General features: G+C 29.6%; 3 protein-coding genes and 1 pseudogene across 3 annotated transcripts; 1 reads left to right on the plus strand and 3 right to left on the minus strand.

Annotated features, from left to right (window-relative positions):
* Nucleotides 1-826: 826 nt before the first annotated feature.
* Nucleotides 827-3008, minus strand: LOC132934193 (uncharacterized; annotated as a pseudogene).
* Nucleotides 3009-3468: 460 nt separating this feature from the next.
* Nucleotides 3469-5737, plus strand: LOC132953691 (zinc finger BED domain-containing protein 4-like). Its single transcript, XM_061026060.1, has 6 exons — nucleotides 3469-3560; nucleotides 3661-3853; nucleotides 3931-4045; nucleotides 4191-4469; nucleotides 4536-4751; nucleotides 4812-5737. Exons 1-6 carry the CDS (start codon nucleotides 3469-3471, stop codon nucleotides 5735-5737), a joined length of 1821 nt encoding a protein of 606 aa, XP_060882043.1.
* A 1028-nt stretch (nucleotides 5738-6765) lies between these two features.
* LOC132934471 (uncharacterized) lies at nucleotides 6766-7585 on the minus strand. Its single transcript, XM_061000771.1, has 2 exons — nucleotides 7288-7585; nucleotides 6766-6908 (listed from the first exon to the last, which is right to left on the minus strand). The coding sequence occupies exons 1-2, from the start codon at nucleotides 7583-7585 to the stop codon at nucleotides 6766-6768; spliced, it is 441 nt and encodes a 146-aa protein (XP_060856754.1).
* Nucleotides 7586-15573: 7988 nt separating this feature from the next.
* Nucleotides 15574-17991, minus strand: LOC132953694 (uncharacterized). The gene is made up of 2 exons (XM_061026062.1): nucleotides 17695-17991; nucleotides 15574-16395 (listed from the first exon to the last, which is right to left on the minus strand). Exons 1-2 carry the CDS (start codon nucleotides 17989-17991, stop codon nucleotides 15574-15576), a joined length of 1119 nt encoding a protein of 372 aa, XP_060882045.1.
* Between the last annotated feature and the right edge of the window lie 323 nt (nucleotides 17992-18314).

Consider the following 18314-nt stretch of genomic DNA (forward strand, 5'->3'; position numbering starts at 1 on the left):
CTAACCGTCAACCACAAGATGGCACCATAAAATTCATAATTCTCTATAACTGGCACCGTGTTAGTTCAAAAGTGTACACGGCTTTCGGGGACATAGTAATATGCGTCAGACCAGCCCAGGGGACCGTTTTTTTGTAGAGCCGCGGTACAGGCGGGCGTGCCGTTTATAATTTTTCCGACAGTGTTCCGGAAGGTGGCGACGCATTAAACCTATATATTCGGAAAGCCAGGGAAATTCTCTATAAGTCTTTCATAGTTCAAAAGTGTACACGGCTTTCGGGGACATAGTAATATGCGTCATGGTAAGTGTCCACTTGAGATTAAATAGTCTCGAGAGCATTCTCGAGACTGAAGTCACAAATGTATATGAACCTGAGAGTACTCGCAGAGACAAGTCATTACTAATCACTGAGACTGCATGTGTCGCAAGTGGACCCTTAGGAAAAAAAACTACTAAAAACTATTAAAAAAAACTACTCAAAATCCTTAGTAGTCTTTTTGGACAAACTACTAAGAAATTTCAATAGTTAACTACAAAACGTGGTTAGTAGTTTACTATTAGAAAATAATCAGTAGTTTACTACTAGCAGTCAATAGTTAACTACTAAAAAATTTTCAGTGGTTTACTACTAGAAAATTGTCAGAAGTTTACTACTAAAGGTTAGTAGTAAAAGTAAGTAAGAAGACAGCTAAATGCTCAACAATGTATTAAAATTAAAAATTATATTATTACCATAAATATATAAACTAATTGAACGGAGTGTTAACGATTGACACACACATATATAATATAATATATAGAATATAAATTATAATTAATTATACATTTAAATGGTATTTTTAAGCCTGGTAGCTGAACCAGCATTGAAGTCTAGGGCTTTTGGTTTCTTTGAAAAATTATTTAGTTTTGTTCTTATAGCTTTGTTCATAATTTCATCAGTAACATCTCTGAAAATATCTTGTGTAAAATCTGAAATATCATAATTAGTTATAATATATGCATAACAGGATAATTGATTATTTCAAATCTGTATAAATTATCTATTTATTAAAAAAATTTAAACATTGATACCTTTTATTGCCTTCGCTTTGTTTACATCAAGCTGTTTTTTTAGTTCTCCACTTTTTATGAAATTACTTTTTTTGCCAGTAACTGATCCATTGCGTAGTTCATCGTCGGTGAATAAAATAATCATAAGATCCGATATCATTTTAGATGGGCATTCACGGTTGATTGATGATAACGCGAATGAGTTTCTTCTATTCCTGATTTAGGCCAAAGTTCAACCCAATTTTAGGAAGACACTTGAAAATATATACAGAAATAAATATAATAAAAAAATATTAGAATATATGTAGTAATTTAATTGTATACATATTGTTATAAATAAACGAAGATTATAATATATCAAAATATTATATAACTTTTTATTATAGTAATACGAACATAGAAATATATTAGTATAATCTTAGTATACCAAATACCTCAGATTGGTCCATGGTACTAGAAGCAACTTTTTTTACAATTTCCATATCCTTAGGGTTTGCTATTTTATCAATTGTTGACTGATTTGGGTTATCAACAATTTCTTTGCTCACTTCAGCAACTGTGTCCTTTTCAATAACAATAGTTTTCTGAATACCATTAAAATCCTTGAAATAAATTAACAATGAAAAATAACTATAAATACATTTAAGCTTAATAATAAAACGTAAAATATACATAATATGTATCCATCTTATAGTTTACACACCTCTAATATATCGTGGGGTTGATTTGAAAGTAATTCAGGTTGCATTTGATTACAGAAATCAACATTATCAGCCTTGGAAACGTCTTTAACTACATTTTTACTTGTTACCTTTGAAACCTTAGATATTGAGGAAATATTTGTTCTAGCTTTTAAAAGAGAAACGGAAATTGAAATTTTTTGTTTTTCTGTAATACTTTCCAAATTTTTTAAAACTAAATTTGAAAGTTCGTGTATTCTTGGAAATGCTATACAGAAATAAAAGGTATAAATATAATAAATATGTAGCAGTGAAAACAAATTATAATATAACCATGTATGTATTATGTTAAAGTATGTTCAACATATGTGACTATAACAACATTTTATGATATAATAGGTACATCAAATAAATCCTCGAATAAATCAATGTTCATACTTACATTCAGAAATATCTATCATCACTCTTTGTTTAGCAATAGTGGACGTTAAATCTTTATTTTGAACTTCTAGCATTTTCACTTTGATAATCAGATCATCTTTTGATAACTTTGAGAGTGGAAATGACAGATTTTCATCATCTGATGAATAGACTATATCTTCTTGTGGCTGAATTAAAACCAAAATGAATAAAGTTTAAATTAAGCAAACATCCTTAAAATTAGTCAACTACATATAATTTTTTGGGTAAATTTTTGTATTTAAATAAAAGGTACCTAAATATTTGTTATGTATACAAAGTATTTAAAATTATTAATTGATTGAAAGTATATTGTTATAACTTCAATGCTTAAACAACTGATTCCTAATTAAAATGACAAAAAGTAGGAAAACTTTACCTACTCATATTCTCAAAACTTGATAAAGACCGTTAGATTATTAGATTTATTTAGATACAGACTTAAAACATAATTTAAAAAGTGGGAAATTATAATTTATTTTATATACACTATGTATACAAAATTAATTATTAATTTCAATTATGACCTAATACATATCAATACCTATTTGTATTTTTCATATAAAATTGACATTATTAAACAAAATATAATTAAATGTTTATCTTAAATTATTAATTTATTATTTTGTATTTTGTAATTTAAATTCATAATGTAATAATTTGCTACTGCTTATGGCCTACCTATAAAATACTTGGATATAATATTAGGTACAATTTAGGTACATTAAGTGTAATAATTGTATTTATTATAATAATATTTATATTATTTTAACCCACCTCAAACTTATCAACATGATCCTCAAAATTTGATCCGCATGGTTCAACTGCTCCTCTTTTGCAATTTAATTTTTTTAACACACTTGATGAGCTTAGCACTAGTGATGGGCGATTCGAATCAATCTTTTAAAAGATCGATCTTTTTCATGCGATTAATCGATTTTTTGAATCGATCTTTATGGTCCGATCTTTTATGTGAATCGATTCGTTTTTGTGAAAATCGAATCGAATCGTTGATCCGATCTTTTAGGTGAATCGATTCATTTTGTGAATATCGAATCGAATCGTTGGACGTCCCATATCCGATCTTTTATGTGAATCGATTCATTATTCATTTTTGATTAGATTTTTTTACAGTGTTGACAGTCTCGTACGCACCTATAATGTTGTCAACCGTGTCATGATAAAATAACCAGGTATGTCAGCAACTTTGTGTGGCGCACAAGATGGCGGCCGGCGTGCGCCTGTTATCATTTTATCATGCACAATACCATGACAAAAAATGATTTTATTTGTGCATTCGCATTTCGCAGTATTCGCAACCGCGATCGTCTGTTTGTTGTTTACTCGCGTCACCGACGAGTTGTGTCGCACGTAAGTGTGCACCGTTCGTAATTTTATTTTGTATTTTTGCACCCGCGATCGTCTGTTTGTTGTTAGCATGCAAGCTATGTCAATGTTCGGTTAAAACTAGTGGCAATACAACTAATTTAAAAAACCACTTAAAACGTAAACATCCCTCTATTAATTTTGATGCCACCATACCTAAAGTTCGCAGAAATTCACTGCCTACAACAAGTACAACAGGTGACGATAATGAAGATGATCCTAATATAGTATTACCAGAGACTCATGATGCTGATTTGGCAAATGAAATTATCAGTAAAGTAAGTGAAATTCATGCACAATTCCTTAGATTAATCAAAACTAAAATTTTAACTTTAATTTTTAACCTTATGTTAAGGCTAACAAAATGCAATCAACGCTTCAAGATTCAACACTAGTTTCTCGTCCTCATTCTTCAATGACTTCAACCTGTTCCAATTCAGAGTTTTCCGATTCTATGATAAGTAGAACACGTACACCATCAGTATGTAGCTCTGTCCAAAGTCTCAAGCAGCCAAAAATCTATGAATTACTCAGATATTAGATCATTTGAGCGTAAGAATAATTTGTTTTGAATTAAAAATATAATATTATTTGAAATTGCTTTAACTGTTTTAGTTGGAGGTTCCAAAACCATAGCAATAACTGATGCGATAGTGTACATGATCGCAAAAGATAACATGCCACTTTCGACAACTGAGAAACCTGGTTTTATATACTTTTTGAATAAAGCAGCGCCATTATACAAAATTCCATCTAGGAAAACGGTCACCTCACTAATAAAGAATAAATATGAAGTTTTGTCATCTCTAGTCAAATCCAAATTATCCGGTATACAATTTATGACTATAACGGCTGATATTTGGACTGATATCGTGAACACTACTAGTTATTTGGGTATGACTGTACATTTTTTAAATACATATAAACTAAGTTTGGAAAATGTTACTATTGGTGTTTTAGAACTGGCTGATAGCCATACCTCAGAACATATTAGTGATTGGTTTGAAAAATTGCTTAAAGATTGGGGGATCTCTAAGAAGCAAGTACTAACTGTAGTAACCGATAATGGTTCTAATATTTTGAATGCCGTAAAAAAAACATTTGGAAAAAAAAAACATTTGCCATGTTTTGCTCACACCTTAAATCTTGTCACGCAAAGACCTTTAAATGAACTTAGTGACGTTCAAAATGTTATTTCTAAAATAAAAACTATCGTTACCTTTTTTAAACATTCAGTCATCGCCAGTGATGAACTAAGAAAAGTATGCGAGTTTAAGCTAAAACAATCAGTGCCTACTAGGTGGAACTCAGTTTATTATATGATTGAAAGGTTTCTATTATGTTCAAACCACATTGCATCTATATTAATCACCAACAGTCGTGGACCTTCAATGCTATCTGCAACTGAAATAGACATAGCTAGGGAAATAAATATTGTACTTAAACCTTTTGAAGTAGTGACAAAAGAGTTATGTGGGGAAAAATATATCACTGGTAGCACAGTTATCCCCCTAATCCATTGCCTCTTAAAAAAATGTGAAAAAATAAATATAAATAACTCTGTTGCATTACAATTAAAGTCTGCCCTTTTAGAAAATTTACAAAGGCGATTTGGTAGGATGGAGGAACTTCAAAATCTTACAATTTCCACCTTATTAGACCCTAGGTTTAAAACACTTCATTTAAATAACCCACTGGAAACCTCTAAAGCCATTCGTACAGTTCGTCTTAAAATTATAGATTTAAAAACTAATTCTAGTGACTATAATGTTTCTAATAAAGACTCTAGTGATGATGATACCGAACGGGCTGATAGTTTGTGGTCTTTTCATAATGAATTGGTCTCAAAAAAAGCCTCGGAAAATTCTGAAGACAACAATGAGCGTATGCCAACTGATTTAAAACATTTCTTAAACCAACTAACAATATCCTTAAATGAAAATATAATTAAATTTTGGAATGTACATAAAACAATGTATCCTCACATTGCTAAAGTAGCTGAGCCTTATTTGTCAATAGTGGCTACATCAGTTCCTTCTGAGAGATTGTTCTCCAAAGCAGGTAATATTATGAGCGCAAAACGAAATAGATTGAAGGGTGAAAAATTGCAGCATCTTTTATTCCTAAGTTCGCTGAATTTAGATGACTGGCATTTAAAATGATAAATTTATCCTATTGTAACTATTTGTTGTATTAAATATATAATTAAAATTATAATTACAGTATTTAAAATGTATTAAAATTGCAGCATAAATATTTTATTATAATAATTGTAAAAATTAATAATATATAATAATAGTTGTACTTTTTTTTTACCATGACAATTGTATTACTTTTTTTATTGTATATTCAATATACTATACTGCATAACAATATTTTACAATAAATATTATAGTTTTATAATTATATTACAGTATTTACTATAATCATTGTGTTAGTTATTTACTTAAAATACCTAAATCCTAACTCAGTGACTAATCTCAATCAACTCAAACTTCAATCTCAAAATTATTTATATATATATATAATGTATTCATTGTATTGTATCAGATTCTTACTTATTATTAGGTAATGTAATAGTTTACATTTTCACATTATGTAGTTGAGTACTATTTTATGTTACTGCTAGTACACCAGTAAGAATGTTACTTTAATGAGAAAAAAAATTGTTTATGATAAAATATTAGGTAATTTAAAAAATTATATAATTGGTAATTAATTAAAAAAAATTTTTAAAAATTAGAGGCGATCACTTCCTCCCTCATCCATTGAAGAGGATATGGGTTCCGTTGTGATTGATGTAGTACTATTTTATAGTGGCTACAACACTGTCCAGTGTATACCCATGATCCGTAACCAGAGGGACTAGGGAGTAGCCCGGGAATATTTAAAGCCGCCAAAACCCGCCATCTATTGATTAAAAAATTTCGATTTTTGAGAATCGATCTTTTAAAAGATCGATCTTTTGAAACCGATCTTTTTTTGAATCGATCTTTTCTTTTCGATTTAAATCGATTCAAAAAATCGATTCACTTTCAAGAATCGCCCATCACTACTTAGCACTGCATATTTACGTTTAGCTGAAGCATTTGTGGTTGTAACCTAAACATTATAGTTATTTTAATGAATACCTCATGATATTTCATAGTAGGTATACAAAGCTTAAAGTTTATGCTAAATAATATTGTATTCAATATTTTATTACCATTTTATTTTTATCGGTGACAGTTGATTCTGATAAAATAATATGTCTTTCATGACGTTTAGAGCGACATGGAGATATTTTATTATGTGCTATATAATACTTTCTTTTTTCACACATTTCAATCCAATCTGTATAACAAGTTGAAGTAAGAAAATATGTTATTTAAGTTATAAATTGGAATAATTAGTAGGTAAGGCCGGTAAGGGAACGCTCAGGGAGGTTCATAATTTAATAAGTACTTAATGCAACTCGGGCACTCTGGGAGATATTATGGTGTGTGTAAATGACTGGTGTAATGGGTGCTTATGTAAATTATAAGTAGATAAATAATAATAATAATCAGTACATACTTAGATTTGATTTAAAATTTTTAAAATAAACTGTATTTTATTCTTACAATAAATATTACTTCTTTGTTAACTCAAAATTTCTCGGTGCGCCACTGGTAATTACTATATTACTAATATTAATATATACCTATTATCTAAACTGAATTTTATTACTTACTTCCTTGTGCTAAAAGTATAGCTGAAACTTTTATCCATTGCATCTCTTTTTTTTTACATCTTTTAACCATACCTGAAGCATACGTCACATCCATATTACTAGGCCAAAATAAAACTATCTCAGTTTTTTTACTGATTAAATCTTGATTATTAATTTTATCCTCTGTGCTTGGTGTAGTCTGAATCCAGCATAAGAATCCAACTTCCACAGAATTACCTTCATTGGTAAACTCAAATAGTCCACAATTTGCATCGCTCATAGCACTTATTAGTTTTTCATTTTCATTAATTGAACACATTTTAAAAATGACGATGTCGATATTTTAACAAAAAACAATGACGGGCGAAAAAAAATGTTAACACTCAATATAAAACTGTTAATAATGTTACAATGACACAAGACACAACAGAATATTATGATCATAACAGATCGCATTAAAACAAAGCAATAACCGCTAGGCCTAGGACCATTTAAGGTTATGTATTTATAATGAAATTGACGCGTCTCTTGGATATTATGTGTACCGTTTACCATATTGTGCGGTCTGCGCCGCCGTACGGGAACGCGACGTACAGTAAGTTGGTGTCAACGCAACGGTGGACGGCGGCGTGTGCGCGTATCAGGGCTACATAACAATATTAAGTTATTAATAGTTTATATTATCACAATATTATGATGATTGTATAAACTAAAATGTAAACATGGAAAAATCAGTTATTACTTACTATACAAGGAATATTTTTATCCACACGACACGTCGACACGTATTCTATGATATTTTCTTTATATTAAATTATTTCTCTAATATTATCATTTAAGTAAAAAATAATTTCTGTATCATTTTTGCGTACTTATACAAATAAAAATAAATGGATAATTACGTACCAAAAAAATATAAGAAGTACCTTACAATAGGAAATAATGGATCATCGCCAACACAAACAGTTTCTAGACAAACTAAGTGGTTTAGAAGACATCAGGTAAATATATTTCATTTTTTTAAAATTGTTTGTGGGTGGATTTCTTTAATATGATACAGTTAATGTCTTCAGACTGTATCTTATGTAAGACAATGTCCACAGGGTTAGGATCTCATTAAATGCTGTACACCTATTAAGTATTTATTAACTATTTAATATTCTCTATTGTTTTATGTATACTCAGGAAAATAATTTGAGACCTGCATTAAACAGAAACTTAGTAGAAGTTGCAGATGATGCTCCCAATAATGTAAATGATAATAGTGACCAAAACATCAATCCAATCATTGAAGTGAATCATGAAGTAAATTATACTATTTATTATTTTTATTAATTTAACTTTATAAATAATATGCATATAAGAACAACAGTTATTATTATTTATTACCAATTTTAAATAACTATTAATTTGCATTTTTAACATTGTGTTTTATTATTATATATATTAATTGAAAGAATTTTATTATAATCTATAAGCAAAATGGTAATACTAAAACAAAGCTGGGCACTAACTTGTAAGAAAGTTTTAGTTTATAATAATTTAGTAACTTAACGAGTTGAATTGAATGTGTAAAATAATTAAATCTTAATTGTTAAAAACAATAAATAACTAGTTATTATTCATTTAAAAATCTAAATGTTTTGTATAACTGCCGAGTGCCAACTATTATTACCTAAATCTAATATCTGCAGCTGTGATAATAATTTATTAATAGTTAATGAATATTGAGATTTCAATCTTATGATCATAACATTTTTATTGTCATATTATTTCTTATAAATTCTTTATATTAGTTATAACTTGTAATTCTTATAATACATATTACAAAGTATAACCAATATAGCCTATAGATATAAATAGTATCTAAATTTTGGTGGTTGTGTATTAGTGTTATTGTAGATGTATAATATTAATACTTTACATTTAAACAAACTGGTTTATAAATTAATATTTTAAACTAAAAACAAAAAAAACTAACTTCTTACTTCTACTCTGACTTAAATAACTATTTTCATGTAACTAACTAACTTAGAAATTTGGCAAATTTCAGAAACTAAAGTACCTACTAAAGTAACTTAACATTAACTAGTTGAAAAAAATGATTTACTTGCCCAGCTTTGTACTAAAATACTTAAATATATTGTTGTTTAATTAATTCAAATAGAGTACCTAGTAAGTATAATTGTTTATATACAAATTAAATTATTTCACAAGCAAATTTTGAGTGATTTTGAATTTAACTTTATATTATTTGTGTAATAATAAATGTAATAATAATGTTCCTATTTATATTTTTACAGCCCAATGGAAATCATACAGATGATTCTGCAAATGCTTTATCAGTAGATATAGATGTTTCGGAAAGAGATTTAGATAGTAATAATATAATAATTGATGAAAATATTGAAGATAATGATAATGCACAACAAGAATTTCTGGTAATAAAATGCATAATTATTGTGATGTATTTACATGATAAATTAAATAACGCATGTTTTTAAAATATGTTGAATAGGACAATAATTGTGACCTGGCAGATGAAACTACTACATGTTATTTTAACCAATTCATTGCTGGACAAGAACCTCCAGCAAAAAAGAAAAAATATCGCGATGTTGCTAGACGTATACAAAATATTGTATCTACATATGACGAACGTGATCTGGATGAGTACTTAATTGGCATCGCTCAAAATTTAGAGCTACAAAATTAATTAAAATATTACTAAAACATTATTACTATTACAGCTCGACAATGTATATTATGTTATATTTACGTGATCAATAAATTATGAATTACTTTTTTTAAAATTCATTATAATATATAAATAATATAATATGGACGGGGAAATGTCGTACGGGGAAACGTATTGGACGGGGAAATGTCTTACGGGGAAGTGGCTACGGGGCAATGGCAGACGGGGAAGTGTCCATGAATCCTTATTTGAATTGTCATTAGGAAGAATAGCTTGACATTTTTCACAGAAGTAATGCACTTCTGGTGGAGTAATTATTTCAGTAAACTTTTTTTATAAATAGTACTTAGATTGATGTATAGGATGATCAGGTGTATGACAATTAATTAAATCAATCAAATCTTCTAGAGCTCTGCTTGTCAATTTGTGACGCAATGCAAATGCAAGAAGAAGTAGTTCACTCTCCTCAGTTGTAACTGCTATGGACGCATATATGCGTCCAACGTAGGTAACTCTGTGGTGCTATGGACGCACATATGCGTCTTTTCATTTTAAAAATCAACAATAGCTGTTTTCATTGATGTGATAACATTAACATGTAGTAAACATGAACATGGTCTAATTGAAGCATTTACTAATGTTTATACTGGTACACAAATGAGAGGCTGTTTTTTTCATTTTGGTCAATGTCTATGGCGAAAAATACAAAGCCTTCCAGAAATACGTAAAAAATATACGAATAATGCAGATTTTGCTTTGAAAATAAAGCAGCTAATGACTTTAGCTTTTGTTCCTGTGTCAGATGTTGTTGAGAAATTCAACGAATTGATGTCCCAACAGTTTTTTGTAGATAATGAAGAGTTATTAATCCATTTAATTGATTATTTTGAAGAGACGTGGATTGGGAGACCAACTAGAAGAAATATACGACGACCTCCAATATTCGATTTAAAATTATGGAACCAATACGATACTACACAAGCAGGTTTGCCAAAAACAAATAATAATATTGAAGGTTGGCATAGAGCATTCTCATCTTTATTAGCTGCGTCTCATCTTGCCATATGGCGACTTATTGAGGGTCTTAAAAAAGAACAACAGTTAACTGAATTAAAAGTTAAATTTTTTTCCAAAATCAAAAGTTTACGGGCAACTCGAGTATAACTCTTTTGATTTGTTAGGTAAAAGTACAAAAACTAATGGCAATACCGCATTATATTTTATCGCATGTATGGATAGAATTTGAATAAACAAATGTGGTGCTGATTTAAACGTGCCATCTATAAACCAATGACTTTGCTCAGACGCTAAAATCTTTAAATTATTTTTTGTCGAAAATAATAATAATTAACTGTTGGTAAGGCGGCAGATACTGCTTGAGAAGAACATGACATTTTAGCAACAATTTGTTGTGGAATTGACTCAATTTGATTCGACATTTCTTTTATTTGTGCAATACATTTTTTAACACCAATGTCCTCATTATTTGGCGTATGATTATGCAGATCGTCTTTATGAAAAGAAACCTCACTATTTTTAGTATGTGCCCTTCCACGGCATTTATCAGTATTGTATTTTATACATTTCCAAGAAGTTTTTTGTTTTTTTATATAATCTTTTTCAAAAATATATCCTGAGTACACTAGTAAGTCTTTTCCTTTTGAACTTTTCACGTAATTTAAAGACATTGTAAAAATTGTTAATGAAGTTAATTAAAATAACGCACTATAACAATAAGCAAAACAACGGACAAACACGGACGGCGTAAAACAAAATTAATTGAACATCAAAAGCGGATTGACGACTGAACTGTAGGCCCGTCATCAGATTCGTCGTCACCGTATAAATTGTAGATAATAATATTACAGACAATCTATAATGTGTGTTGACTATTAGTTTATCTGCGTATTATTTGGGTTTGCACCGATAGCGAAAAATATCTATACAATTTGAAGCCGATTTCATTTAGATTAATGGACGGGGATATATCGATATGTATACGTGATGTATAGATAGTACGAAATCGGAATTTTTATATTATTCTTTCAAGATTTTATAAATAATATAATATGGACGGGGAAATGTCGTACGGGGAAACGTATTGGACGGGGAAATGTCTTACGGGGAAGTGGCTACGGGGAAATGTCTGACGGGGAAATGGCAGACGGGGAAGTGACCTGATACCCAAATAAGGATACCATAGATATGATAAAATGCACTCAATGCAATTTTGAAAATATTGTCCAATATTTAAAAGACACTTCATGTTATTTTCTAACAATACCGTTAGGAATTCAATTAAAAAAAATACTGGAATCTAATACTGGTAGTAAGTTGAGCTGGGAAAGTATTGTAAATGATGTAAGAAATGGCACATTTTACAAAACACTGAAAGAGAAAAATGACAATAACAATTGTAAATATTTGACCATTCAATGGAATACAGATGGTATTCAAGTTTTTAATTCGTCAAAAATGTCTGTATGGCCAATTAAACTGATGCTTAATGAATTACCATATCATGAACAAAGAGAAAATATAATTCTTGTTGGACTCTGGTTTTCGCCTACAAAACCCGATATGAATACATTTTTATCACCATTCGTCCAAGAACTGTGCAAGCTTCAAAGTGAAGGAATAGACATTCAGCTTCTAGGTCATAATAGTCCAACTAATTTCAAAATATATACACTTATTTCATCCGTAGACTCTGTAGCCAGACCGATGATTCAAAGAATTAAACAATTCAATGGAAAATTTGGTTGTTCATACTGTCTCAATGAAGGGGTTATCCGAGATGTAGGACGAGGATCTTGTCGAGTGTATTTAGGGGACGTTGGACCAAAAAGAACACTAGAACAACATTTTGCTGATTGCAATTCTATCGATCAATTAGAAGTTGATAATATAAATGGAGTCAAAGGAACATCAGTTGTATTACTATTAGATACCTTTCATATAATTGATAGTTTAGTTCCTGATTATATGCATTGTGTATTATTAGGAGTGGTTCAAACGTTTGTTGAAGCATGGTTTGACTCTTCTTCATTCGAAAATGAATGGTATCTTGGTAGGCACGTTAAGGAATTTGACTTTCGCTTAATGAATATTAAGCCCCCTTCAGAAATAACTAGAACGCCTAGGAGTATAAATGATCGAAAACAATATAAGGCGTCTGAGTGGCGAACTTTTTTATTGTATTATTCATCAGTATGTTTAAAAGGCCTATTGCATCAATCTTATTATCAACATTGGAGTCTTTTTATATCAGCAATTTATGGCTTGTTAAAAGATAACTGTACTGCTGAAGAAATTAACAACTCTGAAGATGGTTTAAAAAAGTTTGTTTTTCAAATACCAAATCTATATGGTGAGAATTTCATGAAATTTAATGTTCACCTACTGCTACATCTTTCAAGTCATGTAAGAAGATGGGGATCACTCTGTGCTTGGTCTGCGTTTCCTTATGAACATTACTATGGAGTTATAGGAAACTTTTTCCGTGGTACACAATGTGTTCCACAACAAATTTTAAAGACTTACCAATTTAAAACTACAATGAATATAATGATTTCAAATATGCAAGCTGCAAAATCTAATCAAAAATCTATTAACCCTCGAATTTTAAATTTATTAACTCGATTAAATGGATATAGACATGTAACAAATGCGACTTGTCTAGATTTAAAACTTACAACATTCAGAATACCAGAAGTAATAATGTCATTAACATTGACAATACGTTAGAAAATATGCATAGAAAACAAAACTGGTTTGCAACTAATAGAAAATGGTTTAATTAAAATTAACACTTACAAAAGATTTATCACTAATGGAATGCTTATTCATACAACAACATATAAACGGCTAAAAAAAAGAGATAACAGTTGTCTTTACCTTCAAAATGGAAAATTTATGGATATAACTAATTTTTTATCAATATTGGTTCCATCTAATGAGAATGAAACTATTCTAAAAAACATATTACTTGGAAATGAACTAACTCCAATAATTGGAGTAATAATAATAATAAGTAGTAATAATAATCATCATTCTAATATTTATGATACAATGACCAAAACTTTAGCTACAATCACTGAAGAGAGTAATAATATAATATGTTTTTATCCAGAAGAAATCGTTAGTAAGTGTGTAAGAATATCGTTCAATAACAATGTATACATAAAACCTATTGTAAACAAGTTTGAGAGGGATTAAAAAAATATATTACATGTATTATACAAAATACCCCATATCTATATTTCTAAAAATACTTACCCATATATTATATATATAATTTTAATCCAAATATAATTATATATTTTAGTAAAAAGTATAAATTTTATTTAATTATGAATATCATTTTTTTTCTATTTGTATTTTTTTTTTTTTAACATGTTATATTTATGAGTGTTAAGTTTTATGTTTTATATTTCAATATAAAATTGTTGATGTTATATTTGAAACAATAAATATATACCTATTTACATATGGCTGACTTGTTTGCATATAAACACAATATGAATGTATATTATGACTTGAGTATAGATACAGTATCTAAAGCTATTAGATATGGAATTTTGGTATACATATGGTAAAATTAAAAATTAGTAGTTCACTACTAGCTTTGAGTAGTAACTAGTTTCCTAAGTAATAACCATAAACTTACTACTAACAATTTAATAGTTTACTACTAGGAATAAATACTGAGTTACTAGTTATGAATAGTTTACTACTAGTTATGAATGGTTTACTACTAGTTATGAATAGTAAACTACTAGTTATGAATAGTAAACTACTAGTTATGAGTATTTTACTACTAGCTGACTACTAACTACTTAGTAGTAAACTATTTGTTTTTAGTAATAACTATACAAGAACTATTAATTTTGAGTAGTAAACTACTTAAATTAAGTAGTTAACTACTGAATTGCAATAGTTATTTTTCCTAAGGGGAGACGCTCATTCCTGCTCTTGAGATCTAGTCTCCAGTCTTCCGACAGTGTTTGAAGAGCTGAGAGCACCCGTGTTTACCATAATATATAAATTTTTTTAATTAATATTTATTTAAATTAAATTAAATTAATTTAAAATGAGTACACGACAATGGACAGATGACGACATTTTTGAGTTAATTAATCTTTACGAGGAAAGGGAATTTTTGTGGAATGTTAATCACAAGTTGTATAGGAATCGTGACAAAAAAACGAGTGCGTTTGAAGAAATCGCGACAAAATTTAATTGTGATGTAAATGAGGTACAAAGAACGATACATAACTTACGTAATCAGGTGTGTATATTAATTGTTAAATTATATATTTAATATAAAATATATTTAAAAATAATTAATAATATTAAATAATAGTTAAATATTATTTTTATTCAATTGAACTTTTCAGGTTTCACACGAACTTCAAAAGATGAAAAAGGTGAAGAGTGGTGATGGTGCAGATGACAGATATGAAAGTAAATGGAAGTTTTTCTCTGCATTGAAGTTCATTGTACCCTGCTTTATACCAACAAAAACAACGTCAAACATGGTTAGTGTGGTTAGTAATATTTAAATAATTTGTATTTATGTCAATAAAATTGTATGTACTTATAATTATTCAACTTATGAATTGATATTGCCATTGAACCTCACCAGCAGTTGTCATAAAATATTCTCTAAATTCGTCTCTCACATCTTTTTGAGATATTGAATAATTCCGCTGCCGTCCCCTTTCTAGTGGAAACAATGTTCCTTCTGGTTGGAGTTCATTTCGCCATTCACCATTTATAATTTCACGAGTAATAGGATTTTCCAAATCAACCGAACCCGGGCACAAATAATAATTTGATGTAGAAATCAAAAAGTTATGCAATGCACATATTGCCAGAGTAACATATTTTACTTTGTGAGGCACTAAATGTATTGGTTTACGGAGGACTCTGAATTTACTTGACATAATGCCAAATACATTTTCTATAATACGACGAGCCCTGCTTAGTCTATAGTTAAAAATTCGATTCGGCGCAGGTTGATTTCGAAACCCATAGGGCTTTAAAATGTATGACGTCATAGCAAAGGCATCATCTGCTACCATTATGTATGGAACTGGCAAATATCTTTGAGGCAATGCTTCTGGTTCGGGAAGAGTTAACTGTTTGCTTTCCAAAGCATCGTGTAGGGAGCAGTTATTAAACACCCCTCCGTCCGAAATTCTACCATTGCAACCAACATCAACATAAATTAATTTATAATTGGCATCTGCAACTCCCATCAAAACAATGCTGTGTGTGTTCTTATAGTTATAGTAAAGGCTTCCACTATTTTGTGGAGCCACTATTGTAATATGTTTGCCGTCAATTGCTCCAAAGCAATGTGGGAATTGCCATTTTAATGCAAATTGATCTGCATATTTCTTCAATTCTTCTGTGCTAGAAGGACACTGAAATAAAAATACATTATTGCTTAAAATAATTATAAAAACAAATCTAGCTTAAGTCAATAAAAAAATTTCACGAGCGTCTAAATTTTTAATTTGTAAGATTATAGAAATTTAAAAATTCAAAATTCAAGTGTAAAATAACGATTTACTATAAAATGTTTTTAGATATAACACTAAACTGACAACTCGTGTCCATTCAGAATCGTTTTTCTTCTTCTGTTACACCCTGTATAATGATTTATTACTGAATTCAAATTTTTTTTTTATTAATATATTATATTGGCCCAGGTCATTTACTTGGTTGTTGTTACCACAACACACATTCTTTATTTTTTAGTTTCTTACTTTTCAGAGTATCCAGAAAAACTTGGAAAGTTCGCAGAGTGAGCCAACCCTAGATGAACCAACACCGAGTAAAAAAAAAGTTTCTAACAAAAGGCAGTCCCAAACTCACGATGATGAAGATACATATTAAAAGGAAGCCATTGAAATTATGAAAAAGCCGAAAACCGATTTTGATCGCTTTGGAATTAAAATCTTTAAAATCAGATTACTACAGAGGGCTACTGAAAAGTGAGATTCGTAAATCAATAGTAAATATTGCTGAAATGGACGAAAGAAGCCACTGGTCTACCTATTCAAGTACAAATACTTCATCATGCTCCACTCTTATGCCTACGCCATCTCCTACTTTCGCTGAGAACATTCCTCCGTCAACAAGTAAAGAGCCTCAGACAACCCAAGAATATTATGATTCATTCACTGATTTATTTTAAGTAAATATAATTATAAAAATTTGTACTCTAGTTACGTAAAACAGTGATAATAAGTGATAATATGTAATAAAATATAAAGTTAAAAATGTTAAGTTCAAATCAAAATTAATTAAGAAATTGTTTAATAAAAAAAAAAATAATAATACATGTTTATACATACCTTTAAATATTTTTCCTTTAAATTATCATAAATAGCTTGGCATACTACGAAAACTATTCTTCACAATTGTACAAGGTGGAATGCGGAAAAGGTATTGCAAACTACCGTAAGCATCTCCTAAAAGAGAAAATGTTAATTGAAACAAAAAAATCCAAAAACATATATATATACATACAGGGTGTCCCACGGAGATTTACACAGAGCGATATCTCCCGTGTTAATAGAGATAATCGAATTCGGTTTTTTGTTATTTTACTTATAGAGCTAAAAGATTTATTTGATCTTCATTTTTAACACGCTGTATAAAACATACTATATATATAAAACCACATACGTACATGAAGCCAAAAAACGGAGGGTGACCATTAATCTGTCATGAACAGGAATCGCTTCACGCAATTGTGTATCTTGCTTGACAATCTGGTGTTTTATTAAATCCAAAAGCATTTCAAATTGCACTGCAGACATCCGAATAAAATTTTTAAACTGCTGTGCATCCTCCAACCGAAGCTCATTTACAAGGTTCGATGCAGCTCCCAAGTCACTTCGACGGTCCACCCATTTCCTAACCCAACATTTCCTTTTTCTTTTTTCTTTTATCTTCCATTTTTGTACAATATTATGCGCAATTATAAGAGCTAGGGCCTGACGCGAATCCATTTTATAAAAAAAGAAAGAAAAAACATTCAAATTCGTAAAAAAAACACGTGTACTTGCGGTCAAAAAGGTTGGTAAGTGTATATCACTGTGCTGTACATTAGGTTACAAGTGTGTTACTGTAATGAATGGTGTGAAATTTTGAATTCAATGATATAATTAACAATAGGCAAATATACAATAGTGAATATGCAACGATAGGCTAGGCAACGTCACCAAAAGAAAATAAATTGTTATTCGAAAAAAAAAATGGAAAATATACCTTCTATAATAGATGGATAAAATGAAATTGCCGTAGCTTCGTCGTCTATCCTAGTATCCTAGGT

This window comes from Metopolophium dirhodum, chromosome 1, assembly GCF_019925205.1.
Source record: "Metopolophium dirhodum isolate CAU chromosome 1, ASM1992520v1, whole genome shotgun sequence".
Lineage (NCBI taxonomy): Eukaryota > Metazoa > Arthropoda > Insecta > Hemiptera > Aphididae > Metopolophium > Metopolophium dirhodum.